Below are 24,645 nucleotides of genomic sequence, written 5' to 3' on the forward strand. Positions count from 1 at the left end.
GCCAGGAGGAGTGGAGCTGAAAGTGGGAGGAAGTGCACACGTTAAATCAATGCTTCTTTTGACCTCTATTACAATTTCGTTCGCTTTCGTCTTTCGCCATCTTTCCTCCACCTCCTACTGCTCCTCCTCCTCCTTCAGCTTGCTCCACCTCGTCCTCGTCGCTTTCGAACTCCTCTTTTTTCCCGAGCCCACGACTACCTGGTAATTTTTTTAACGCCCGTGTTACGGCACATTTAATATTTCATATTTTCATATATGTAGGGCTCTATGCACCAGATACACAGTCGCTGGCTCACCAAAATTCACACTATTTCATTAATTTTCTTTACTTCGTTATGATTTCACTAGGTTATTCTATATCTTTTTTTTTATTGGGTCGCGCTGGCTCCTTTCGTTTAAATGTTTATCACAATGCTGCTATCGCTGAATGCTGATTTATGCCATTCGCCACCGAGCAGCGCACTTAAACTTGCTATTTGAAATTTCTTCTTTATGTAACGAACGGAATAACGGCACACTCGCTGCTGCTGCTGCGACTGCTACTGCTGCTGCTGCTGCGACACGAACGAACTCAGCGCGACAAGTGAAACTTGGCTTCCCGATTCGCATGCCACTGACGTGCGCCGTGGTAACAGAAACAGAGGCAGAAACTGCCGAGCCGAGCCCGCGAGATTCGCTGAAAATCGATAAGGACAGGCAAAGTCGCCTGCCAAAATCCTGAGGAGGAGGCGGCGGGGCAGGAGGAACAGGATGGCAAAGGCGAACGGCACAAAAGCACATTCTTCTGCGGCCAAAGTGAAACCGAGAGCATGTGGGTGGCGCGGCAGTGAAAGTGCACATGTCCTGAGTGTCTCGTGTCCTAGGGCACAGTGGAGGGTCTTTCGAATGGATAGTCCTTGAATATATTCCGGCGACTACAGAATAGATTTCATATATTTCGGTAAGGTAATAAAACTACATATAGATCGAAGACTAGCTCAGTGATAAGCTAGTAAAAAAGATGATATATCTCTAAGCATCATTAAAAATAAAACTTAGTTAAAGACATTTCGCAGGCTCAAAAGAAGACATTTTGGGCTGCTTCTAAGATGATAGTATGAATATATTATTTACCTGAAACCTCACTACTCGAAATTTGACCTATTCCTATATATTAAGATGAAAACAAATTATATTTTATAATTAAGAGATTATTTACTTAAGACAACATTTAGGTTAAAGGCTTTAATTGACCTGTTCCTGAATAATATTAAATAAAGATGTTAATTAATTTAAAAAAAAATAAAAGTTAAAGACATATACAAAAACACCCAGAACGTCAAAAGAAATTTTATATGGTATATATATTATATCTAAATACGCTAGTCTTTAATAATAAATCATTGCCATCCTCGAATACTTTTAGAAAAATGCAATGGACAACTTAGCAACATAAGTCAAAACCAGTAGCATACTTCTAGGGGTTAGTCGACACTGTAGCTGTGCTAATTATTATGACCGCCAGTGTGTTACTCGCATGCCTTTTCGGCTGAAAGCGCGAGTGCGCATTTGCCAGGCTCTCAGGCGAGTCCTTTCACTCGCTCGCAGTCCTTTTGTCCGCTCCCGCTGCACAAACAGGAGCCGAGTCCTAGTCCGAGTTGAGAATGAATCGCCGCGCCGAGAAGCACTTCGGAGAACAGCCTTTGTGTTTTCGCCCTGAATGAAAGTCAGCCAGCCTGGGCCATCAGCCATCAGCTGGCCCGTTCGGTTGGCTGTGGGCTCCAACGCTTTCTGAATTGCGCTGCCCACGCGAGGCGGCGTCCAAGTAAACAAATACATGTGCGCACGGCTGTGATAATAGGGCGTCGCGCACATGTTCAGCTGTAAGGTCAGAGCACAGCGTGTCCTTACAGTGAGCCATGGCCATAGCGACTCAAGTACACGGCCAACAATGGGATCAAAGATCAAGGACAATCTGATCACTTTTTAACATTCATTTTATCACATTGATGCGAACTTAATACGATTTTTACATACAATGCACAATTGGTAACTTGGAAACTATCATTATTACAAACATTTTTGGAATGCATAACAAAGGGATTTTAAGTTTGAGTTTAGATATCAACTTACTATGTTGTTGCACAGTTTTCTACAATCGGGCAACAAACAAAACGAGTATTATATACAAAAGGCAATGAGGTAGGCTGCTGGAGGTCCGGGAAACGCCTCCCCTGACCTGAAAGTTTCCGAAGAAGAATGTCCGGGGTCGCTTCAGCGAAGGTAGTTGCTGGCACTGCCCGGAGAACCACTTCCGCGTATTTCCATCGCTATCCCGGGATACTATACATATTTCAGCGCCACGCAGTGTCTCTTCTCCTAGCGCCGAGAGTTCCTCCACCGGGATCTGGGCGGTACGATCGTTATAGGCATAGTCCGACTGGTAAAGCACATCATTGCTACTGCTTCGGATATAAACGTGGAAGTCTGCGACGTCTGAAAAGCCGGAGACATACCAGCTTAGGGTCAACAGGCCAGCTTTGTTGCTATGGGAAAAAATTATGATTTACAAGGATTATACATTTCTTTAAATTTTAACCACAAAATATGCATACGTTTTCACTTCTCGGAATCGGACATCTGTAAGCTGTTCATAGTCAATGCCCTTATACAGCTCTTGCTCATCCTCGGCGCAGTGCAGATAGTCATCGTCCAGAGATATAAGCTGCTTGTCCTTGATCAAAGCCGGCGTCGCGCAGTAAATGCTTTGCAAATTCTCACCAGCTATCGTTTGCTGCAGCATGAAGTACTTCAGAGGTCGTGCGTTGCAACCGCAGTGCAGGGGATTGCCAGCCAGAAGCACTTGGCTACCATTCCGCATGCTGCCCACCATCGAAGCTGGCACATCTTCTAGACTATTGTTGGTAAGATCAACGTATTTGAGGAATTTTACTTTCACCAGATTGGCGAAGGGCAAGTGATAGATTCGATTATGGGAAAGGTCCAAGTGGCTTAGGTTTTGAGGCAGGTCAAAGATGTGCTCTTCAGACTTCAGATTAGCCAAATCATTGTGAGACATGTCCAAACTTTGAAGTGAAGTGAAATTAGAGATAACTCCTTTCCTTAGATCGTTGATCTGGTTGTGGGATACATCTAACTTAACCAGCTTTTTGGTGCCAAAGGAAATGTCATAGGTCAGTATGGGCATTAAATTGTAGCTCAGGTCCAGGTTTCGTAGGTTGTACGGAATGTACTGATGAGAAGGAAAGGTTTTCTTGGTCACAAAACTTATACGATTGTGGCTCAAGTCTAAGGTTTCCAAGCTAAGTAAATCATCCAAAACACCATTGGTTTTGTTGTCCAATTTGGTGAGGAAATTGAATGACAAATCAAGGTTTCGCAGCGATGGTAAGCCAATAAAGATGTCATTCTGCAGAGTCTGAATTCCGTTGGATGACAGATTTAAAGTGAGCAGTTGCAGCAGACCCTCAAAAGCTCGTTTGCTATAAGTTATAAAAATTACATTTTAATAAAAATATACATATCTAATATAGGAACTTACCTTATATCTTTAACTTGATTACCATACATGTTTAATTCAAATAAGACGGGAAGCTTACCAAAGGCACTTCGCTCTAAGGTCGTAATATTGTTGTTCTAAACGAAAAGTTGGATGAATATTTTATTTTAGAAATGTAATAGCATTTGCTAACCTCTAAATATAAGTACTGCAGTGTTGACATGACAGATACCGCTTCCATTGGTGGCTGACTGATGCCATTGTTTTGCAGCTTCAGTCGTTGCACCACCAACAGGCCAGTAAAACTTTCGCCGTTCAGACTGTCACCTAGTTGGTTATGGCTCAAGTCCAAGTAGATCAGAGAGTTCATCACTGGCCAGGTGCCCGCTGGTATCTTAGTGAGTTTGTTATGGCTGAAGTAGAGCTCATTTAGGGAAATTGGCAACTGGAATAGTTTTTCCAATTGATTGTTATTCAAATACAGCTGTCGCAAACTGGTCAGTTTGGCCAGCGATCCTCGCACCACGGATTCCAGTTCGTTATAACTCAGGTCCAATTCTAAGAGGGTTGGCAAAGTGCCAAACGTCGAGGACTTGATTTCCCTCATGCTATTATAGCTCAAATCAATTGATCGTAGCGAGAAAAGGGTTTGAAAAACTCCATTAAATATGCTGGAGATGTTATTGTGCGAGACATCGATGGTGTGCAGTTCATAGAGCTTCGGAAAACAGTTTTTGGGTATGTCGGTTATGCTGTTGTACGAGGCATTCAATACTTTCAAGCCTGTCATATTTTGTATGGGAATCTGTAGTATAAAATAAAGAAATTAGTAATTGGTATACATTAAAAGCGTTCACTATTACCTGTGCTAGGTTGGTAAGATGGTTAAAGCTCAGTTGAAAATAGGTGGCGAAAGTGGTCTCGTCGAAGCTGCGACGCGAAAAATTGGTCAAGCGATTATAAGACAAGTCAAGAACTGTAATGTTTACACAATTTTCAAACGCGGCTGTTTCAATTAGCTCAAGAGCGTTATGGGATACGTTTATGATGGCCTGGTAAATATCCTTGAAAGAGTTCTTTTCAATCTTGGTTATGTTATTCTCCGCTAAATCGAGCAACTGAAAAGCATCAATTTTAAGTCATAACATCTTAACATCAAAAAAATCTAAAAGTATCGTACCTCCACGTAGTTCATCTGGGTAAACATCTGGAACTCGACCTTGTTAAGGCGGTTGCGTGCCAGATCTATGGTTCCAATACGAGCAATCGAGCCGAAAGTACCACGACCAATATCCGTGAGCACATTATCGCTTAGGAAAAGGCGCCGGAGGAAACGCATACCCCTGAAACTATTTGCATCCAGGCGTGCAATCTGGTTGTGGGACAAATGGAGCACCTTCAGCACCGAGTTTCTTGCAAAAGTTCCACGACTAAGTTCGCTTAGTGCATTATGAGAAACGTTGCACCATCCCAGCTTTGTCAGATCAGCTATGTGCTGTGCCTCCAGTTTTTTGATCATGTTATGACTTATGTCCAGAACCTCTAACTCTCTCAGATTCTTGAACTGGTTGCGTTTCAGATTCTCCAACTGATTTCCGTGCAAGTCGAGCGTTTTTAGTTTCCGCAATGGCTGGAATGTCTCTATAGGCAGATCACTGAGGTTACCATTGATCACACGGATGATTCCCAGACTATTTGCGATCTCCTGACCAGCAAATAGATCCTTGGGTAGCATTTGGAAGGCATGGCCGTCAATTACCAGTTCCTTAGCCTTTCCTAGAATCTGTAAAAGGCATTGGCCGTTTTGATAACAATGCTATCGGTATATAATTTGGTTCTTACGCCGAATCCTAGTTGTCCCACATGGCTTAGATTTGTGCGGAGTAGATGCAGTTGCTCCAAAGTATTATTTACTCCATAAAAAACGTAATCCTCAATGGTGGCCAACGGTGTTTCCTCTATGATTAGCATTCGCGCATTGATATGAGCAAAAAGTGGCCCATATAGACGAACTAGAAAGGGAATTAGATTTCAAATTTTACAGGTTGTTTGGGCTGCTAGAAGTACGCACCGAAATGTCCTCTGTAGATTGTCAACTCCTCGATGGGCAAACCAAAAGAGGCTAAATTCTGGAGGGCAACGGATAAGGTAGCCAAGTTGGTATTTTCGCAGCGAATGTAGAGCCCATTATCGCTGCCTTTTACACACTCGCAGGGGTACAAGGCCTTGGATCTGTTTAAAAACACCATATTAATGAAGAAGTGTGTAATATTTTGGGGATAACTCACTTCTTGGGGCACTTGAACTCGGGTTCGCCATAGACATATTCCGAACTTGCCAGAGCAACGAAGTGCAGCAAGACGAGACTGCGCAGGCGTAGCTGAATCATGTTTTAGCGATTTCGTCACCGTTTTGATTTAGTTTATCCCATGGCCCCAAACCAATTTCGTTACTCGGGACTTTTGTGTGGGTTTCGACTTCCTGGAAGTTTTAGTTCTTTGTGTAATGATGTTCCGCTCGAATTAGTTTGGTTTTTTTCAGCCCAAGAAGTAAAGTTGACTTGTCTTATCAACGAACAAAGGTAAATGGTTTCTTCTACTTTTACTTTTCGCTCTGCTGGCGCAACAGGTTTTCATGGGCCGCTCTTGAGCGCTCTTTGTGACCAGCACATTGGAGCTCTAACATCGTTTAATTGAATTAAGGCCAACTATTTTGAGTGTCGCCAAAAGAAATGACACTGCGAGCCACAGTTTTCATTTGAATGCTCCCATTGATTTCGTTGTAATAACATATTTTTATTTATTTTACTCTTGGCGCACAATGCAATCGATAGATTTCAATCGAGTTGGCAGCCCTGTCAAACTATCGCTGCAGACCATCGGCAGCCCGCATATCGAATCGCCCGCACACGCAAATACAACCCTGTTGTAACATCTCGCTCGTTGAAAAAGCAAAACCAGGCGCAAAATAAATAAAATTTGCTCACGTTACCCTACAATTATCGTTGTACATTCGCACAAGTAAACGTAAGTATTAAGGCACAACCAAACGCAACAAACAATGTGGAAAATACAAAGTGCGCACTTTTTTGGCATTTTGCAATTGAAATGAGTGGGCATTGTTCACGTTGCTCGCCTCGCCGACAGGGAGAAATACTGACTTCGCCCGTTTTAGCCGCCATCGCGACAACAGCCAATCACAGGCCGCGCTACACACACGCGGCAGAAAATCCGTGTACATACACGTCTGAGCGCTGTGGTATTGGTGGCCGGGGAGAACGCGAGTTACTCGCTGCATAGAATAGCCCACTATGTGTTTATTGCGCGGCAAAAGTGCGTTAATCGGTTGAACTCACAACTTACCTCCTGTTCTTTGCTACCCCCTTCCACAGCTATAAAACAAGATGAGCTACGCCGCTGATGTGCTGAACTCGGCCCACTTGGAGCTCCATGGCGGTGGCGACGCCGAGCTGCGTCGTCCATTCGATCCCACAGCTCACGATTTGGATGCTTCATTCCGGCTCACACGCTTCGCGGATCTTAAGGGGCGCGGCTGCAAGGTGCCACAGGATGTGCTATCCAAGCTGGTGTCCGCCCTGCAGCAGGACTACTCCGCCCAGGACCAGGAACCGCAGTTCCTCAACGTCGCCATTCCCCGGATCGGTATTGGCCTGGACTGCTCCGTCATTCCGCTGCGACACGGCGGTCTCTGCCTGGTGCAAACCACTGACTTCTTCTACCCCATTGTCGATGATCCCTACATGATGGGCAAAATTGCGTGCGCCAATGTGCTCAGCGATTTGTACGCGATGGGAGTCACTGATTGCGACAACATGCTGATGCTGTTGGCGGTTAGCACCAAGATGACAGAGAAGGAGCGTGACGTGGTCATTCCGTTGATCATGCGAGGCTTTAAGGATTCCGCTTTGGAGGCGGGCACCACTGTGACTGGAGGCCAGAGCGTGGTCAATCCGTGGTGCACCATTGGAGGGGTTGCCTCGACCATTTGCCAGCCAAATGAGTATATTGTGCCAGATAACGCCGTGGTTGGGGATGTCCTGGTGCTGACCAAGCCACTTGGCACCCAGGTGGCTGTAAATGCCCACCAATGGATTGACCAGCCGGAGCGCTGGAACCGCATCAAACTGGTGGTGTCCGAGGAAGATGTGCGCAAGGCCTACCACCGGGCGATGAACTCAATGTCGCGGCTCAACCGTGTTGCCGCCCGCCTCATGCACAAGTACAATGCCCATGGTGCGACCGACATCACCGGATTCGGACTGCTCGGCCACGCACAAACCCTGGCTGCGCATCAGAAGAAGGATGTCTCCTTTGTTATCCACAATCTGCCGGTGATTGCCAAGATGGCCGCTGTGGCCAAAGCCTGCGGCAACATGTTCCAGCTGCTGCAAGGCCACTCGGCGGAGACCTCGGGAGGATTACTGATCTGCCTGCCGCGAGAGCAGGCCGCTGCCTACTGCAAGGACATCGAGAAGCAGGAGGGTTACCAAGCCTGGATCATCGGCATCGTTGAGAAGGGCAATAAGACCGCCCGCATCATCGACAAGCCCCGCGTCATCGAGGTGCCCGCCAAGGACTAGGTCTCCATTGCCTGACCAGTCGCTATTGTCTACCTTAAGTATCGTAATATTAACGTAACTGCTGCTCCCCTCAGTTGTAACCGGCATGATCGGTCTTTGTTTTTTATAAAAAAGCTTATCAACTACAGATTCTCTGATCATTATAATCATGGACGTCTCTACTGCAATACGAGTGAATAAAATGAAAACACTTGACTCTTTTGTATCGAGTAAACGGACGAGAACGGATTTTTCGGGGAATGCGGGGCATCTGAATGAGCTTTTTTCAGTAAACTTTGGTTTTAAATTGCAGCTCACAGCTTGGCAAAAAGTGGAGCATCTTCGGAATCACATTTTGAACAGTCGTGTGTGATTTGAGTATTTAATCGAATGATTTGACCTACTAAATAAATTGTAAAAGGGTTTACTATTTGAATTTATTTTCAGTTAGTACGCCAGCACTTTGGAACCAAAACTCTCGTGGTGTAAATTTTAAATTTGTTTGCTAATTTAGGTTCTCAGTCGCTCGCTAATGAAATCAGCACTGCGTTTTGGAAGTCAAATTGTTGGACGTTTGTGTGAATCTTAATCGCTAAGCTTTGTTTTGCAGTTAAAACTTGGGAGCGTGTTATCAGTAAAGTAATTGTCAGGTATCAAGCTAGCAAAAAGGAAATGAATGTCATTTTTTTAAATTAAGAAATTCAACTACGTGTGGCAAAAGTATTTATCTGAGTAAGCGCACTTCTTATTTAATCGCTTATTTAACTAATATTTTTATACTGAACTTAAAATTAAAATGTTATGATAAGTTTAGGAGTTAGTTCGAAACATGGTCATTTAAAGAACGTAGATGAATGAAATAGTAATTAGCGTAGGCTATCAGATACCCTACCAGCTTAACCTCTACTGTTTGATCAATTGCCATTAGATGCGGAGAGCGAAAAGCTTTGCAAGCTCTGAAAAGCAAAACCGAGCGAGAGATGCTCTCGGGCGAACAGGTCTCCGGCAAGTTGCCATCGTTGTTGGATCGGATCGCACTGGTGGGGATCGGGATCGCTGGTGGCAAGTGCGGATCGTCGTGGGTCGTCAGTACCGCCCGAGCTAGCGACGCGTTAAGATCCGAACCCGAATCGTAACCAACACGAGAAACTTACACTGCGCGCACCGTTACACTTTTGTGCTGGGAGCGATCGAACACTAATACACTGACCAACGAATTTCCCGCACATCGAAGAGATTTTCCCTCCCCATTGAACTGTACTTGGAGCGTACGTTGCGTTTTTGGAGTTTTGGAAAAGTGCACAGTGAGTGCTGCAAGTATTTGTGCCCGAGAGCCACATAGCGATACAAATGGAGATAGATAGATAGATAGATAGTTGGATGGATATTGTGTGGGCTGTTGGGGCTCTTTGGTCTGTGGAAGACGAGCTCGGAAACCGCAGTTAGAAACTAGTTTTCCCTACGTGTCGTGGTCGTGGTCGTGGTCCCAATCGCAATCTCAGTGGCGGTGGTGGTTGGCAGTCGCTGCCTTAAATGAGCGTGGAAGTACTCGCTTTTTGAAGTGAAATTCGAAAACGCATCCTCCTCGGCCATGTAGCGATGTATCTGGCGGATCGCTATTGCTTGTGTATCTCTTCTTGGCCAGATGATTCATGTACGGTGGGCACTCGTACGTACACTCGATTTATTTCCCGACGGAACGGCGCAGTATTCAAATTGAAAGAACAGTGGCAGTGAACTAAAAATAGAATTATTTGTTTTCATATACCAACCGACGAAAATGAGAAAAAACCCAAAAAAAAAAAAAGAAAAGAAACAAGAAATAAAATGGCTCGGCAAAAGTCGAAGAGTCGAAAAGTCTTTGCTCGGAAATTCGCCCAGTAAATGTATCTGTGTATCTTTGCATCTGTATCCGAATTGTACGCTCGCTAAACTTTCGTTTAATTTAGCCAAGTTCAAACGGCGTCTACAGCTTGTTTATGTCCGCCTGACTTGAACTCGTGGATTGTTTTTTGGTGCCTTGTGTGGGTGCCACAAATTGGCAACTCGACACACAGATACGCAACACACTTGCAGCGCTGGTAGAACATAAACATATCTACATATAGATAGTGATACATGCCTGGCGCATATATAGACGTTAGATTTCGCCTACGTTTCGATATTTGATTTTCGGAAAGTTCAACAACAGAACGCCAGCGACGACGACAACACCTTCGCTTTTTATTTTTTGGCCATTTCAAACTCGTTGTTGGCCCGATATTTGTTTATTTTACGATTTTGTTTGCCATTGCCTACGTATGCTTTATGGCATTTGGCGATCTCTGATCGGCAATCTCGCTTCCCCTTTCCGCAGCCCCGCCCACTTGAATGGCTTAACCCAATGCGAAAGCATCCTCTCCAATTCTGTTTGAAATTTATATTTTCGGAGCATTTTTTCTATTTTGAACGGATGATTAATTGTTTAACCATTTCAAATTGGATTTATGAACTTAAAAACGGTGAATCAAGCTCTCTGAATTTTCTCTTGTAAATCGTAGCAATTTTAAAAATCAATCTGTGATTCATAACAAACATCCCACCTTCTTAGATAAATGTTTACTTTTGCGCAGAATTTGCGTAAATGAGTAAAGTTAGTTGTAGATCATTTGTATTGGCTGCTCTTATGCTTGAACTTTGTGTTAATGGTTCGAAATCCGTACCCTTAATTCAAAGAGAAATATCTGAAATTATTTGTTACGATACAAAAGTAAACTACTCGTTTATTTAATGCCCTAACTTCTCATAACTTTGATAGTTGTTTTATTTCTTTCCAAAATGTTAACTAATTAGTTTTGCAATACTATTAAGTGGTTGGCACACTTTCTCGTGCCTTATAAGATAGTACGCTAATATTAAGCGTTTGCCTTAACTGGAAAATAGGAAAGTGTGCTTAACTTTATCGCTTATAATCCTCTATTCGCAAACAAAGCTTTACGTTCTGCACTGCACAAAATGAATGATCAATATAAACTTTTATAATGAAAAGTGTTTCATTCATAAAACCAGAAAACTAACCAAGTATTCAGTGCTGCTGCTCAAAGTGCTAAAATGGCACGTAGTGGCTCAACGGGTTAATTCCGATCGCCAGACAAACAGCAACATGTTTCTGCTCCCCAGAGCTCCAAAGCCCCCAGTATATGAGATCATTTCTGAGCTGCCAGTGTACATATGCAAAAACAAACCATGCGCTTCGCTCTCCGGCCATTTGTGTTTGTTGTTTGTTTTTGTCGCCAATCGCAGGCCCAGAGAACTGCTAAAAACGTGCTGAGATCGGGGGAGCCGAGTTATATAGTGTGCGTATATAGTGTATTATAGTATAGTGGGTGGGTAGGGGGCGAGGGAGGCGGCGTTGGCGGCGGCATCAATTAGATTTGGCCTTTTATCTATGTATATTCTATTGGGCTATTTTATGCGTGTGTTTCGCTGACGTGAGGCATTATTATTCGTGTTTTGTGAGGCTTTATTTCTTTATTAGCTGTATTCCGCTGACCATATGGCGTGGCATCCCCCATCCCCATCCCCACCTTCATACCCCACCCCCGTCACCCATTTCCACTGAAAGGTGACTTATTTAGTTCGCCTTGATTTGATTACTTAAGCTACAATTTGCGTTGACGCTTAATGCAGTTGCTGTCACAAGCTCCGTCTTATGACATCATCGTTGGTACTCGGTAGTCGGTCATCCTCGCATTTTTGCTTCATCTCCGACTATCTCTTACCCCAAGGTTATCTCTGAAAATCGGAAAACAAAAACTGCATTCAAAAATGTACGAGTATACATGTATGTATGTATATATTCCGGACCAGACAAAAAAGGAGTTTAAGGACACGCCACCGAAAGTGAAAACCAGTTTGACATTGAAATTTCGACTTTTTGCCTCTGACTTCTGCCTGTTTTATTTGTTTTTTTTGCATGTTGTCAGTTCTGAAAATCAATGCCAGCACTTTTGGTTTCTCTGCCAAAGGGTATGTTTATTTTGATGTCCTAAAAATGGGAAGCTGATATTCAAAGATCATATATTTATTATAAATACTTTGCCTTGCAATTTCAAGGTTGTGGGAATTTATTGTTCAAATTAAAAGCTTTTGAACTGACAAATAAATTTGCTACAATTAATGTATATATAAACATGGAAATTTATAGGTATAACAAGGAAAAAATTGCATCCACTTTGGGAATCTGTAAAGCATTTCATATAGGCCGTATCCTTTTAAAATAAACTGTGAAAAAGCTTCTCTAATTGATTAACCAATCAATAAGCCGGTTGATAAAACAATAGAAATAGTTAGCTAATAATTAAGAAGCAAAATAAAATACATTGTTAATAGGTAAATGTTTCGTTTATCAGATAACGATATTATCATACCGTGTCTATCTATATAATCTTCATAATCTCATTGATAATACTATATAAATATGTAATTCTTTAACCAAGAACGCAGTTTAAATAATTTTCAACTTATGAGGTTTTGGATGATGGGCAGTCCATCACTACCAAGTAGATTTCAGTTTCGCAGGGCCTGGCCCTTAAGAACCATCTCCGCCGCCTTCTAGAGCATTTCATCTTCGCATGACGGGCACCGACTGTTCATCGCATCCATTGTTGTTTGGAATTCCATGCTCTGTGTGCTCAAGTGATGCCCACTTCAGATGACTTAAGCTTCCATTAATGCGCCAAAAGTTCTCACTTCAGAGTGGCGAATGCGGCCATTTCCGAAAATGGAAACATCGAACGTGGGTGGTGAAAATGCTTGGGATTCTTGCGAACCGCCTTGACGTGAAATCAACCTGCTGTTCGGGGTCGAAATCCGTGATTACGTGTCTCGCAGACACCCACGAATCGTTTGACTTACTCACACGTAGAATTTGAATAATTTATGAATGATACTGGTTTCCGTTTCAGCTAAAAACTAATTGAAAATGCAGTACTCGAGCAGTTCGGAAAATTACTCATCCTCGTTGCGGGACAAGCCCTCAAAATGGGGCAGGGTAAGCCTTGATTTATTGTCCACCTCCAATAGTAAATCACTAATACCATTAATTTCCCTAGAACGACAAGAACTACGCCTATAAGAAGTCATCCTATCAATACTCAAGTTCTGGCGACAACAATGTCTCGTACCAGGGCAAATCCCCCGACCAGAACATAGATCAATTGGATGCCTTGCTGGAGGATCTGAAGCAGGAACGTCAGATTACCAACAGGGAACGCGATCTGCTGCCCAGCAATGGAACCACTTATAGGACACTGTGAGTTTGACCACGATCTCAAATTGTAGCAATTTCAACAAGGATTCATGTTTTGCTGTAGTGAGCGCACTGATCCTTCGGGCACCGTAACGAGGACTACGCGAGTGGTGAAGACCAGCAAGCACTCGGGTACCGGTGGCCAGCAGCCATTTATTGATGATGTGGAGACCTTCAGTCCCACCGATTACAGCACCCTTCAGTCCACGGCCAAGTACTCCAGCTTGAAGAGGGATGAGTTCCAGACCAAGGACAAGCCCTATACTCTGGGTAAGAGTTGAAAGTTATGCATCTGCAGTACACCCATTAATCGTACACCATTCGAATCATTCCAGCCCACTCTCCCAGTGGTGGACAGTACGAGAGCAAGTCGAAGATCTACGAGAGCAATCGCACCATTAACAACAACGTGGAGCTGCTGCCCGCTACGAGCAGCACCCATCAGACGTTGACCAGCGGCACCACCATCGACAAGGAGCTGCAGGACATCGCCCTGAGCGATGGCATCCTGCCCGCCCCAGGCACCAAGGTGACCACCACGGTGAGGACCTACACCTACGAGATCCCGGCCACTGGGCCCGGCAGCAACACCAGCACCATTAACCGCACTCACACGCTGAACAACTCGAATACGCTGAGCAACAGCTACAAGCTCCACGAGAGCCACAACTCCAGTCAGAACTTCTCGCAGCTTTCGCCCGTTCCGCACCCACAACCCACGCACACTGTGCCACAGACGGTGGTGTACAACACGGAGAGCTACTCCACGCTGAACAGGAATGGCGATCGTCCGGTGGTGAGCAACCAGTCCTACGAGATTAGGGAGCACAAGGAGACCACCACTCGCGGTGTGAGCCCACAGCCCCGTCAATTGCCTTTGGGATCGGGTCCGGCGGGAACTCCACCGGGCAACCGTACGGTCATCTACAACATCCACAAGACGGATCACGTCAACACAGTCAATGAGCTGCCACCTCAGCAGCGCTATCCGCCGCGCAGTCCGGCCCACAGTCCCAATTACGGAGGACCACACAGTCCACCACTGCAGCCGGGAGTGAATCGCTACTACTACAAGGAGACAGAGACCTCAAACACGGTCAACAGCATCCACGGACCGCCGAACGGTGGACCCTGCGAGCCGGGTCTACCTCAGTCCGCTCCCCTGAAGCAGCTGCCACCCAACAACGCGTACCCACAGCAGCCACCAAATGGCAATGGTTATCCCCCAAATTCGACCACTTACAGCTACAAATACTCCTCGACCACCAACACAAACAACCGACGTGGTCCTGACTACGGCTCCCCATCTCCATTCCCCGTGGATGGCGTCGAGTATCCAGTGAATAGCAATCCTCCCCAGCGCGTGGACGATCTGATGCAGTCATTCGGCACTGTAAGTAATCGACGAGTTCTAAAGAGTAATAGCTTTGCAAGTCAGTAATTAAATAGATAAATATTTGAAGAACTTATGACATCGTTATCAAGCTGCCTAAAAAACGATAGTTAGGGATTACATTTGTATGGACTCATAATACCCAAAGTAGCACCTTAACATGCTACAAATGGAAAAAGATAAGACTGATATCGCTTTAATGATATCATAAGTGTCATTTAGTGCTTAGTGATTTTTATGATCTCCATTGATTTTACCTCTTATCATCTCGGTTTCCAGACCACTGACCATGTGGATCGCGTGGACATTGAGACTCCAGTGCGCAAGCGTGAAATCGAGACGGCGGTTGCCTCGCCCAACCAGCAGCATGTGCCATCCGTGAACAAGGCGGGAAAAGAGGTGTACTATCCACCTGGTCACGACACCATCGTGATGAAGCGCGAGGAGATGCATGCTGGATCCGCCTCAGGCGTGAGTATTGGTTACTTACCAAGCTAAAAAACGGATTTTAATCAACTGATAATCTCACAATCGCAGGGTCGCTGGGCCAAGGGATCCGGAATGTACGAGTACGAGTCCGGCTCCAAGTCAAAGACGAAAACCAAGTCCGGTGCCGCCATGGTGCCCGTGTGCCTGCCCCTCTGCTGTGCCATGCCCTGCTCCATTATGTAGGGCGGGCGGGCATCGCCGGACATCGGAACACCGTAACTTGTACATAGGTTTCTAATATTTGCCGTTAATAGTTCTAACTGCTAAATCCTGCCCCGTGTTTTTGATTGCTCTCTACTAGGTCGTCTAACTTCTATCGGGCTTGCTTGTCAATTGGTTGTACGCGTAATTTGTTTGCCAAATTTTATGTCTATATATCTATACGTTATTGTCTATGTATATAATTTGTGAAGCGTCATCTACGGATGGACCGGTTGTTATACTTTTTTTTCGGATTTGGTAGTTTATCCGCACCTAGTTTGCTCAAAATTGTTGCTCAAGCATTTAAATTCGCCAGTGGGATGCCCAAAAAGTTTACTCGATGCCAATTGTTTTAACTTAAATTTGCATACCGCATACCAAACACTAATAAATGAGCCGTGGAATCCAATTCCCCTATTATTCGTTTCGCCAGCGCCCCCAAATACCCACTAATCATAAACCATAATCGTAACAGCGACTTAAAAGGTAACTCAGTCGTTACAGAGCCATAAATACTATTTCTAATACACGTAGTAACCATAATAAAAAACGAGATCTAACAAACGAAGCGATGAACTATTTGAATGGATCGATTTGCGTGGGGGTTTGGTATAGTAAAAGTTTTTATAAGTTTATTTTGGTATAAATCGTTCTGATCGAATAACAATTTGCATATCACAAAAGTAATATCTACATTTCACCTTGTAGGAATAGGTGTTGCGTCTTTTGAGAAGTTAATAAAACACTATAGTCAAACAACAAAAAACTTAAAACAACATAAAAGAATAGAAAAATCAACGGAGGTATATAATATAGATAAGTATCATTGAGCACTTTAAGTAGTGAACGGGAGGATTATTGCTACAGAGACGAGTTCTTATTGTTGTTCTTGGATTACGAATTGAAGCTAAATGATGGATTAAAAGTATACTACATTGTAATATGAGTATAGTTACTGGACATACTACCATATACACAATATGTGCCTAATATTCTAACCATGCCGCCATGATTATCTGTCATTCTATTAAAAGAGACTACCGTTCGTGAAAGTAATGTTGTCCTTTGTACATACGCATATTTAAGAGTTGGAATGGTCACGTATTGTTACGCTGTCTTTTATGCAGGCTAACTTTTGCGCTCGGAGTTCTTTAGCTCGGCTAAATACCAAGTGAAGGTTGGAAATTGCTTGATGCTGTAGATAGCATACTTTATTGAGTTGATTCCATCCTGTTCTATTTTGCTCATGCCGTTCTGTAGGTTTTCATAGCTGTCAAAAAAAAAGTACATTTGTATTAGTCTAAATTATGGTTTGTAGTATGGTGTACTTACCGCTTAGGATTGGCCTTTTCCTTCTGATGCTTCAGCATCTTGTAGCGGGCTATGTTGACCGGATACCTTGATATGAATAGGTTGGCGTGCTTCAACCTGTTGGACATGTCGTCATCCTCGCCGCCCCAGCCAAAGAATGAGTTAGAGAACCCATTTACGGCCTGAAAGTGCTCACGCGTCATTGCGGAAACACCTCCAAATATTGATCGATAAGGCAACCTATAAATGAAAGAATCAATTTAATATTGATTATGTGGTTATCTCTTCACTGGGCTTGCCTGAAGTTCAGCGTGTCTATAGCCACTGACATGTGCCGCGGCTGACGTGGACAGTTGTAAAGATTGCGGTCGTCCAAAGGCAGAAGATCGACATCGTGGAATATAAAACAATCCCACTGGTACAGCTTTAAGGCCTCCAAAAAACCAATGTTCATCATGGCAGCCCGATTGAAGGGCTTTCCGTTGGTCTGCTCTACAATGAAAATGCGATAGGCAATGCGCTGCTTCATCAGAAATGGGTGGATGTTGCGCAGGAAAACTGATAGATGGGCGTATCGATCGCGGAAGGGCACCACAATGGCCACGTGGTGCTGGGCATTGCAGTTTTCTGGCTGAAAGGCGCCACCAGGGCGCAGGAGAGGTCCGAGCTCTGCTTCAATGATGTCCAGTGACTCCAGTGTCGTGTTGGGCATGATGGGTCCACCTGAAGGGAATTTGCGTATTTTAAATTGTACTAAAAAAAATGTCCAAGCAGAGCTTACCATTACGGGGATCGGGATCAGTGCAGTTTGCAAGGAGGGCGGATGTGGATTTCTGTCCCGGGGGCAATAATTTGTTTGTGCCCAGCAGGAAGTGCGTTAAGTCTTGTGGAATGGAAGTAAAGTTTGCCGTGGCAATCACAGTTCTTATGGTAGAGTTGGGTCCGCCATGGAGCTCCTGGTCCCGCTCTCTGTCTTTGGATAAGGCGAGCGGGGCAGCGGGCAGCCTGGAAGCTTCTCCGCCTCCGACTCCATCGCTGCTAGCGTTCCCGTAGATATGAGCATACTTATGTACACGCCGAATGCTAACATCCGCAGAAAAAATGGTTTTGATAAGATAACCCCAATACAAGCAATATGATTAGGATTAGTTACCTGAGCTTGCTGAGGGACGTGCCGCTGCCTCCGTCGGTGCGGAAGCCCACAAAGTTAAGCACCAGCAACAAGCATATCGCGCCGGCTAGGAAGCGTATGATATTCGCCTTTGTGAAGAGGGACATGGTCCGAGGATTGCATCATACCTTGCTCGATGCACTGGCGCTGCGAACTGGCATTTTCAAGCGCAAAAAGTTCGCCCACCGAACAAAAAACGTTAAAACTTGCAACTCCACGGTCCAATCAGAAAAATCAGCTGAGAGTCCCCCTCAACCAGGGTTGCCAGAGTTGCGCAATAGCTGCAGCCATAAATCGACCGACTGTCGATAGTTGATGGCGCCAAATTCAAAAAAAGACATCTGTAGAATTATCTGTCTGTTATTGCTAAAAATATTTAATGCATTTTAGAATTTAAAGAACAGCTGGATGTGTCAACTACAAAGCAATATGTACAAATAATTAAAGCTAAAGGCCGAACTGTCTCTTGGTTTTGTGATTTATTGCGCTGTTCGGATCTCGTAAGAATCCCAAAAATAGCGAGTTACAGAGTGGTATTGTAAACTGGGGAACTATGCGAACGGATATTTGCCCCCAAGTCCTGGGAATGGGTCTTTTCTATCAAGAATAAAAACAAGTTACAAACACAACTGAAGATTTAAACTAATTGCAGTGCAGAGCAGTAAGGCCCCACTATCCTGGCAGCGGTAGCGGCAGTCGCAGCGCCTCGTTGTCCTTGACGTTAATCACTTTGAACTGGTTTTGATAGGTGTACTCTATCCGCAGAGTCTTATCATCGCCGATGCTCGGATCATAGAAGCCGGGCAGGTCGCTCTGAAAGATGTAAGGAAATTTATTAATATCACGCGAATCACCATCTCTGAACTTGTCTTACCTTTGATGAGTCATGCAGCTGCAGGGTCCCGTCCTTGACCATGCATTGAATGGGTACGGTGACGTCGAGCGACTGCTCTGGCTTGAACTGACTGCCGGCCTCCGCAGTACAGCCGTAGACGGCTCGTGTGACAATCAGCCCATTCCTCGCCAGCTCCTCGGTCATGATCCTATTGTACGTGGCCTGCATTAGATGAATGGCGGCACTCGCCTCCTGCCTCTTGGCGGACAGTCTCTGCTCATTCTGACGCTTCGTCCGCTCCACCTCAATGGTCTTTCGCTCCGCCACCATCGGGTCCATCACAGTCTTTTTGATGAAGAACCACGCAATCACTGGAGTCACCGAGGCGTAGAAAACTGCAGCTGGTACTATCTCATCGCTTAGATGGATAGGGAACACATACGATTGATTTGAACGAAGTATTCTGTGGAGGAGGGTGTCGGTAATTTTTGACTTCTTTTCCGGCTTCAGAAATTCACTCACTTGAATTTAAGTATGACTCCAGAAGGCACACCAATCGATACCGTGGCCGTCACAGAACTGTACTTGGAAACCTTCTTTTCCACTCCATACTCTCCCATAAAGCCAAAGGTTCCAACTCTGCAACGAGGTAAATAAATAAATCGGAATTTAAAAAAGTGCAATCTTCCTACTTTGCCGCCAGTTTAAGCTTGAGCTCATTCTCCATCATCTTGCGGGTGTAAGAAAGTCCGAAGTAAACATGCGGCGTTCCAATCACCAGTGACGAACTCAGCGAGTACGTCTCTTTGGAGTGATCGATCTGAGTGGACATGGAGGACTGCGGACCGGCGTTTAGCGTTAGGCTCCCCATCGTGTGCTTGTCCAGCTGAACGGCCAGAGTGGAGAACAGGGCGGGTATGACACCTTGGTCACGAAAGTTTAGATTAGTGCCGCCATTGAGCGTTAGCTTTTGGCTAAGAGTGCGGCCGCCTACAAAATAAATGTTTATGCACATCATACATACAGATATAAAAGCAAAAATTTACCCTTAAGGCCCAGAAGGAATCCGTTGCCAGCTCCGGCACACAGTTCTAGCCAGCCCTTGCTGAGCAGCCGGCGTCCGGCGATCACAAAGCCACCGCTACCATTGCCATTGGATGAGTACAGGTTGCCGCTCATAACAATCATATCTTTGCGCGTGATCGGAGCCTCGATGGACTGGGCAATGCTCATGGAGCCGATCTCTACGCGAGGCATTTCGGAGTCGTCGTACGGCGCAAATATCTCCGTGGCATTCACGTTGATGGTGATGTTACCACGAGGATTGGTCCGCTGCTGAAGACGTCTTTCAGCGGCCGCCTCCGCCAGCCGCTCATACTCCTCCCGAATCTCATCTGGAGTCTTTGTCCGGTGCAGAATCTCCCAGCCCTCGGTGCGCAGTCCCTTCTCGCCCACAGAGTCGTAGATGGCCCGCTGCTGGGGATCCGAGAGCACCTCGTACGCACGCTTCGTGCGGTTGAACATGATCTCGGCCTTCTTCTTGCTATCCGGCTCCAGGTGCTTGTCCGGGTGGAACATGCGGCTCTGTTTCCGGTACGCCGTGTTGATCTGCTCCGCGGTGGCCTGCAAATTGAGACAAGTGGATTAGATCGGTGGTATTGTGTACCGGCCGGTGACGCTGCACGTACATCGCGGGGCAAATTAAGAAACGTATAATAGTTCTCGTCCAGCTCTGCGTCGGACTCCTCGTGATCAGAAGCCATATCGATGAACTAGTCCCGCGGTTCCTGCTCGGCTTCAAAAAGGGGCGGGGACAAGACAGCGCACGGACCTCACCGGCGTTCTATGTTAATTTTGGATTTCGAAATTTTTGGGTACTTTTACGCAATGACTATACATGTGTTGAATGTTCCGATAGTTGACGATGGTTTGCTCCAACAGGGTTTTGTTGTCGGATGCGGTCATACTTCGGAAGTACGGTCTCACTATAAACGGCGAACTGCTGATGGGGTCACCAACCATCGTCAGCTAGAGGTGGTACGATGTTAAGGAAATGCTCGTCAATTTCAAATCACAGAGAACTTATTAAAAATCAATCAATGGTCGAATTTGTTCTAATACCTCATTTTTAATTATTTTGAAGCCATCAATTTTGGAAATAAATGTAATTTAAGCAATTAAAATATATATCTAATTTAAATGAAGAGAGTAATCAATCTTTATCCACACTAAACTATTTATATAAATATTATGTACTTTTGAATACAGAACTTATGGGACTTCTCACTTTACATCTAGTTTGCTTTCATTTACTATGTTTTCAAACCACTTTGTGCTGAAAGGCAAGTGAAATATTTGAAGTTTTGTACACCACAATTAGTTGAAGAAACACTTTCACACCGTTGACAACTCTGGCACGCGAGCTTCGACAAACTATCGCGAACCCGAGTCCATCACTTACCTTACAATCCTCTAACGGGAAGAAACGTGCTCCGCCGTTCTGACGAAATTTTTGCTTTTAATTTGACAATTGCTCGTGTGAAATTGCAGAAGTAAAAAAGGCAAAATGCTGCGCGTACCCAAGTTTCTGCCCCGTCTCGCCCGCCAGGCCGGCGTGGTGCCCTCCAATATTTCCGGAGCTTCTAGCATGTTCCGCGTAAGTACATTTCCCCCCCGCCCCGAGCCACCGACTATTATATAAAGTGCGGCATGCCGATGATGCGGTCTCATGTTTTGCGCGAAGATTCTACAGCGGAGCACCCTTTTGTCTTTGCAGAATCTGCCAGGTGCTAGCAATGGATTGTCATCCCAGCTGCGTTACAAGTAAGTTTGAAGTCAATTCATTATTTCGCGAAATTTCTCTTGATACCGGAACCCAATTATGTAAGCACTCGGCAAACATTAGATAGATTTCCAAAAGCTACCTCATGTTGCATCATAATGTACGATATTAAAAAGAAAGTGCCTTGCTAATTGCAAATATCTCTAGCAAGAAACGTGGAGCTTATCTGGACTTGTTGCCGGCGGCCTTATCAGTGCTTTCTATCCATATTTAAAACAAACCTCCCACCCCCTCTTTCAGGTCCGGCGAGGTCAAAGGTGCTGTTATTGGAATCGATCTGGGAACAACCAACTCCTGCCTGGCCGTCATGGAGGGCAAGCAGGCCAAGGTAATTGAAAATGCCGAGGGAGCCCGCACCACACCCTCCCACGTCGCTTTCACCAAGGATGGTGAGCGTCTGGTCGGCATGCCCGCCAAGCGTCAGGCAGTGACCAACTCGGCCAACACCTTCTATGCCACCAAGCGACTGATTGGCAGACGTTTCGATGATCCCGAGGTTAAGAAGGACATCACTAACCTGTCCTACAAGGTGGTCAAGGCTTCAAATGGCGATGCCTGGGTCTCTTCCACCGACGGCAAGGTGTACTCTCCCTCCCAGATCGGTGCCTTCATCCTGATGAAGATGAGGGAGACCGCTGAGGCATACCTGAACACTCCCGTGAAGAACGCCGTGGTCACCGTGCCCGCCTACTTCAACGACTCCCAACGTCAGGCCACCAAGGATGCTGGTCAGATTGCCGGTCTTAATGTGCTGCGCGTGATTAACGAGCCTACTGCTGCTGCTCTGGCCTATGGAATGGACAAAACGGAGGATAAAATGTAAGTATTCGATAACCATTTTCGTTGTGTTTAGTTATCTTTATTTGTGCTATATGTGTAGCCCTTATTTAACTTTTATTAGAAAGTGTTTTAATTATTGTTTCGGAGTAAAATATTAATTTTAAGTAATATTAATTTAAATATTTTAACCTTTCAGCATTGCCGTGTACGATTTGGGTGGCGGCACCTTCGATATTTCGATTTTGGAAATCCAGAAGGGAGTGTTTGAGGTCAAGTCGACCAATGGTGATACCCTCCTGGGTGGTGAGGACTTTGACAACCATATTGTCAACTTCCTGGTGGCCGAATTCAAGAAGGATAGTGGAATCGATATCCGCAAAGACAACATTGCCATGCAGCGCCTGAAGGAGGCAGCTGAGAAGGCCAAGTGCGAGCTTTCATCCTCCCAACAGACCGACATCAATCTGCCTTATCTGACCATGGATGCCGCCGGTCCCCAGCACATGAACCTGAAGCTGACACGCTCCAAGCTGGAGAGCCTGGTGGGTGAACTGATCAAGCGTACTATCCAGCCCTGCCAGAAGGCTCTGTCCGATGCCGAGGTCTCCAAGTCTGAGATCGGCGAGGTGCTGCTTGTTGGCGGAATGACCCGTATGCCCAAGGTGCAGTCCACCGTGCAGGAACTGTTCGGACGCCAGCCGTCCCGCTCTGTGAACCCCGATGAGGCTGTGGCCGTTGGTGCCGCTGTTCAGGGTGGTGTGTTGGCCGGAGATGTCACCGATGTGCTTCTGCTCGACGTTACTCCCCTGTCGCTGGGTATTGAGACCCTGGGTGGTGTGTTCACCCGCCTGATCTCCCGCAACACCACTATTCCCACGAAGAAGTCTCAAGTCTTCTCGACGGCCAGCGATGGTCAGACCCAGGTGGAGATTAAGGTGCACCAGGGCGAGCGTGAGATGGCTAACGACAACAAGCTTCTTGGCTCCTTCACACTGGTCGGAATTCCCCCTGCACCTCGAGGCGTGCCCCAGATCGAGGTTGTTTTCGATATTGATGCCAACGGTATTGTGCACGTGTCTGCTAAGGACAAGGGCACTGGCAAGGAACAGCAGATCGTTATCCAGTCCAGCGGTGGTCTGAGCAAGGACGAAATCGAAAACATGATCAAAAAGGCCGAGGAATACGCGACGGCCGACAAGCAAAAGCGTGAACTTATCGAGATCGTCAACCAGGGCGAGAGCATAGTCCACGACACTGAGACCAAGATGGAGGAGTTCAAGAGCCAGCTGCCCGCTGAAGAGGTAACCAGTTAATGAAGACTTGTATCTTAAGAAAGTTCTAAAAATCCCAATCAATTGCAGTGCGAGAAGCTGAAGAAGGAAATTGCCGATCTGCGCACGCTGTTGGCCAACAAGGAGACTGCCGACCTTGAGGAGGTCAGGAAAGCTACTTCCTCCCTGCAGCAGTCCTCTCTGAAGCTGTTCGAGCTGGCCTACAAGAAGGTGTGTATTGGATATACTTATTCTACATAACATATTCTTATGTATTCTTTGCATTTCAGATGTCCGCTGAGCGCGAGAGCAACGCAGGAGCCGGATCCTCCGACAGCAGCAGTTCGAGCGACACTTCCGGCGATGCCAAGAAGGAAGAGAAGAACTAAATTAGGCAACCATAGTCATAGTTGTTGTTCCCCTATTTAATAATAACCGCTTCTGGATTTCGATTAAGTTCTACGTTAAACACAAAACACTTCATATTCCTGTATTGAATCATGAATCACACAAAGCCACAAGCATTTACCCAAAATGTGAAGTAAACTATCAGATGCGATTAGGTCGAATCAGACGATGAGACTTCCAAGTAATCAGACGAAGACCATGCCGCCAGGGAGTATCAATGATGGGCTGCATAAAGTTTTTATTGTTTATTATGCAATCAATCGAATTTCTCCCTCATTTAAAACGCGTGGTCACCGCTGTGTTGTGTTCCTGTAAGATTTTGATTATTTTTACGTATCTTCTAAACTAGTTGTAGTTGTACATTAACGAGCACAGCACAAAAACTAAATTCGCAAGGCGGCCACGGCGTTGTAGACGCGGACAACTAAGCAGATGCTCATTTGGAGGTTTAAATTTAAGATAAATTGTATGTTGGTTTCCAGTGGATAACCAAATTGACTGGGTAATATGCAATTAAATTTAAACAAATCGATGTAAACTTAAAATAAAACAAAAACAAACATTTACATACAAAAA

General features: G+C 45.3%; 6 protein-coding genes across 6 annotated transcripts; 3 read left to right on the forward strand and 3 right to left on the reverse strand.

Moving 5' to 3' along the window:
- Positions 1–1,958: 1,958 nt before the first annotated feature.
- LOC120446718 (chaoptin) lies at positions 1,959–6,289 on the reverse strand. Its single transcript, XM_039627830.2, has 9 exons — positions 5,788–6,289; positions 5,571–5,731; positions 5,342–5,511; positions 4,680–5,282; positions 4,363–4,617; positions 3,693–4,304; positions 3,542–3,636; positions 2,595–3,482; positions 1,959–2,525 (listed from the first exon to the last, which is right to left on the reverse strand). The coding sequence occupies exons 1-9, from the start codon at positions 5,886–5,888 to the stop codon at positions 2,132–2,134; spliced, it is 3,279 nt and encodes a 1,092-aa protein (XP_039483764.1). The 5' UTR covers positions 5,889–6,289; the 3' UTR covers positions 1,959–2,131.
- Positions 6,290–6,374: 85 nt separating this feature from the next.
- On the forward strand, positions 6,375–8,317 carry LOC120446722 (inactive selenide, water dikinase-like protein). The gene is made up of 2 exons (XM_039627834.2): positions 6,375–6,525; positions 6,891–8,317. The coding sequence occupies exon 2, from the start codon at positions 6,903–6,905 to the stop codon at positions 8,097–8,099; it is 1,197 nt and encodes a 398-aa protein (XP_039483768.1). The 5' UTR covers positions 6,375–6,525; positions 6,891–6,902; the 3' UTR covers positions 8,100–8,317.
- Positions 8,318–9,128: 811 nt separating this feature from the next.
- On the forward strand, positions 9,129–16,019 carry LOC120446719. Its single transcript, XM_039627831.2, has 7 exons — positions 9,129–9,382; positions 13,025–13,110; positions 13,172–13,371; positions 13,433–13,638; positions 13,704–14,761; positions 15,041–15,232; positions 15,299–16,019. Exons 2-7 carry the CDS (start codon positions 13,042–13,044, stop codon positions 15,431–15,433), a joined length of 1,860 nt encoding a protein of 619 aa, XP_039483765.1. The 5' UTR covers positions 9,129–9,382; positions 13,025–13,041; the 3' UTR covers positions 15,434–16,019.
- A 37-nt stretch (positions 16,020–16,056) lies between these two features.
- Positions 16,057–18,177, reverse strand: LOC120446721 (beta-1,4-N-acetylgalactosaminyltransferase bre-4). Its single transcript, XM_039627833.2, has 5 exons — positions 17,916–18,177; positions 17,544–17,845; positions 17,062–17,485; positions 16,784–17,002; positions 16,057–16,721 (listed from the first exon to the last, which is right to left on the reverse strand). Exons 1-5 carry the CDS (start codon positions 18,038–18,040, stop codon positions 16,580–16,582), a joined length of 1,212 nt encoding a protein of 403 aa, XP_039483767.1. The 5' UTR covers positions 18,041–18,177; the 3' UTR covers positions 16,057–16,579.
- A 218-nt stretch (positions 18,178–18,395) lies between these two features.
- LOC120446720 (dnaJ homolog subfamily C member 11) lies at positions 18,396–20,707 on the reverse strand. The gene is made up of 6 exons (XM_039627832.2): positions 20,457–20,707; positions 19,815–20,391; positions 19,461–19,758; positions 19,291–19,407; positions 18,808–19,231; positions 18,396–18,746 (listed from the first exon to the last, which is right to left on the reverse strand). Exons 1-6 carry the CDS (start codon positions 20,529–20,531, stop codon positions 18,606–18,608), a joined length of 1,632 nt encoding a protein of 543 aa, XP_039483766.1. The 5' UTR covers positions 20,532–20,707; the 3' UTR covers positions 18,396–18,605.
- A 399-nt stretch (positions 20,708–21,106) lies between these two features.
- LOC120444466 (heat shock 70 kDa protein cognate 5) lies at positions 21,107–24,645 on the forward strand. The gene is made up of 6 exons (XM_039624138.2): positions 21,107–21,424; positions 21,545–21,591; positions 21,851–22,429; positions 22,587–23,691; positions 23,752–23,892; positions 23,952–24,645. Exons 1-6 carry the CDS (start codon positions 21,335–21,337, stop codon positions 24,048–24,050), a joined length of 2,061 nt encoding a protein of 686 aa, XP_039480072.1. The 5' UTR covers positions 21,107–21,334; the 3' UTR covers positions 24,051–24,645.

The sequence above is a fragment of the Drosophila santomea genome, chromosome 2R, assembly GCF_016746245.2.
Source record: "Drosophila santomea strain STO CAGO 1482 chromosome 2R, Prin_Dsan_1.1, whole genome shotgun sequence".
Taxonomy (NCBI): domain Eukaryota; kingdom Metazoa; phylum Arthropoda; class Insecta; order Diptera; family Drosophilidae; genus Drosophila; species Drosophila santomea.

Coding starts and splice junctions, on each gene's coding strand:
- LOC120446718 (XM_039627830.2), bottom strand. CDS start 5,888: ATGATTCAGCTACGCCTGCGCAGTCTCGTCTTGCTGCACTTCGTTGCT. Junction 3,637..3,692: donor TGCAGTACTTATATTTAGAG/GTTAGCAAATGC, acceptor CTTTTCGTTTAG/AACAACAATATTACGACCTT. Junction 3,483..3,541: donor AATCAAGTTAAAGATATAAG/GTAAGTTCCTAT, acceptor TATAACTTATAG/CAAACGAGCTTTTGAGGGTC.
- LOC120446722 (XM_039627834.2), top strand. CDS start 6,903: ATGAGCTACGCCGCTGATGTGCTGAACTCGGCCCACTTGGAGCTCCAT.
- LOC120446719 (XM_039627831.2), top strand. CDS start 13,042: ATGCAGTACTCGAGCAGTTCGGAAAATTACTCATCCTCGTTGCGGGAC. Junction 13,111..13,171: donor AGCCCTCAAAATGGGGCAGG/GTAAGCCTTGAT, acceptor TAATTTCCCTAG/AACGACAAGAACTACGCCTA. Junction 13,639..13,703: donor GGACAAGCCCTATACTCTGG/GTAAGAGTTGAA, acceptor GAATCATTCCAG/CCCACTCTCCCAGTGGTGGA.
- LOC120446721 (XM_039627833.2), bottom strand. CDS start 18,040: ATGTCCCTCTTCACAAAGGCGAATATCATACGCTTCCTAGCCGGCGCG. Junction 17,846..17,915: donor ACGTCCCTCAGCAAGCTCAG/GTAACTAATCCT, acceptor TGCGGATGTTAG/CATTCGGCGTGTACATAAGT. Junction 17,486..17,543: donor TGATCCCGATCCCCGTAATG/GTAAGCTCTGCT, acceptor AATTCCCTTCAG/GTGGACCCATCATGCCCAAC.
- LOC120446720 (XM_039627832.2), bottom strand. CDS start 20,531: ATGGCTTCTGATCACGAGGAGTCCGACGCAGAGCTGGACGAGAACTAT. Junction 20,392..20,456: donor TTCTTAATTTGCCCCGCGAT/GTACGTGCAGCG, acceptor CTCAATTTGCAG/GCCACCGCGGAGCAGATCAA. Junction 19,232..19,290: donor GGAGTCATACTTAAATTCAA/GTGAGTGAATTT, acceptor CCTCCTCCACAG/AATACTTCGTTCAAATCAAT.
- LOC120444466 (XM_039624138.2), top strand. CDS start 21,335: ATGCTGCGCGTACCCAAGTTTCTGCCCCGTCTCGCCCGCCAGGCCGGC. Junction 21,592..21,850: donor TCATCCCAGCTGCGTTACAA/GTAAGTTTGAAG, acceptor CCCCTCTTTCAG/GTCCGGCGAGGTCAAAGGTG. Junction 22,430..22,586: donor GACAAAACGGAGGATAAAAT/GTAAGTATTCGA, acceptor TTAACCTTTCAG/CATTGCCGTGTACGATTTGG.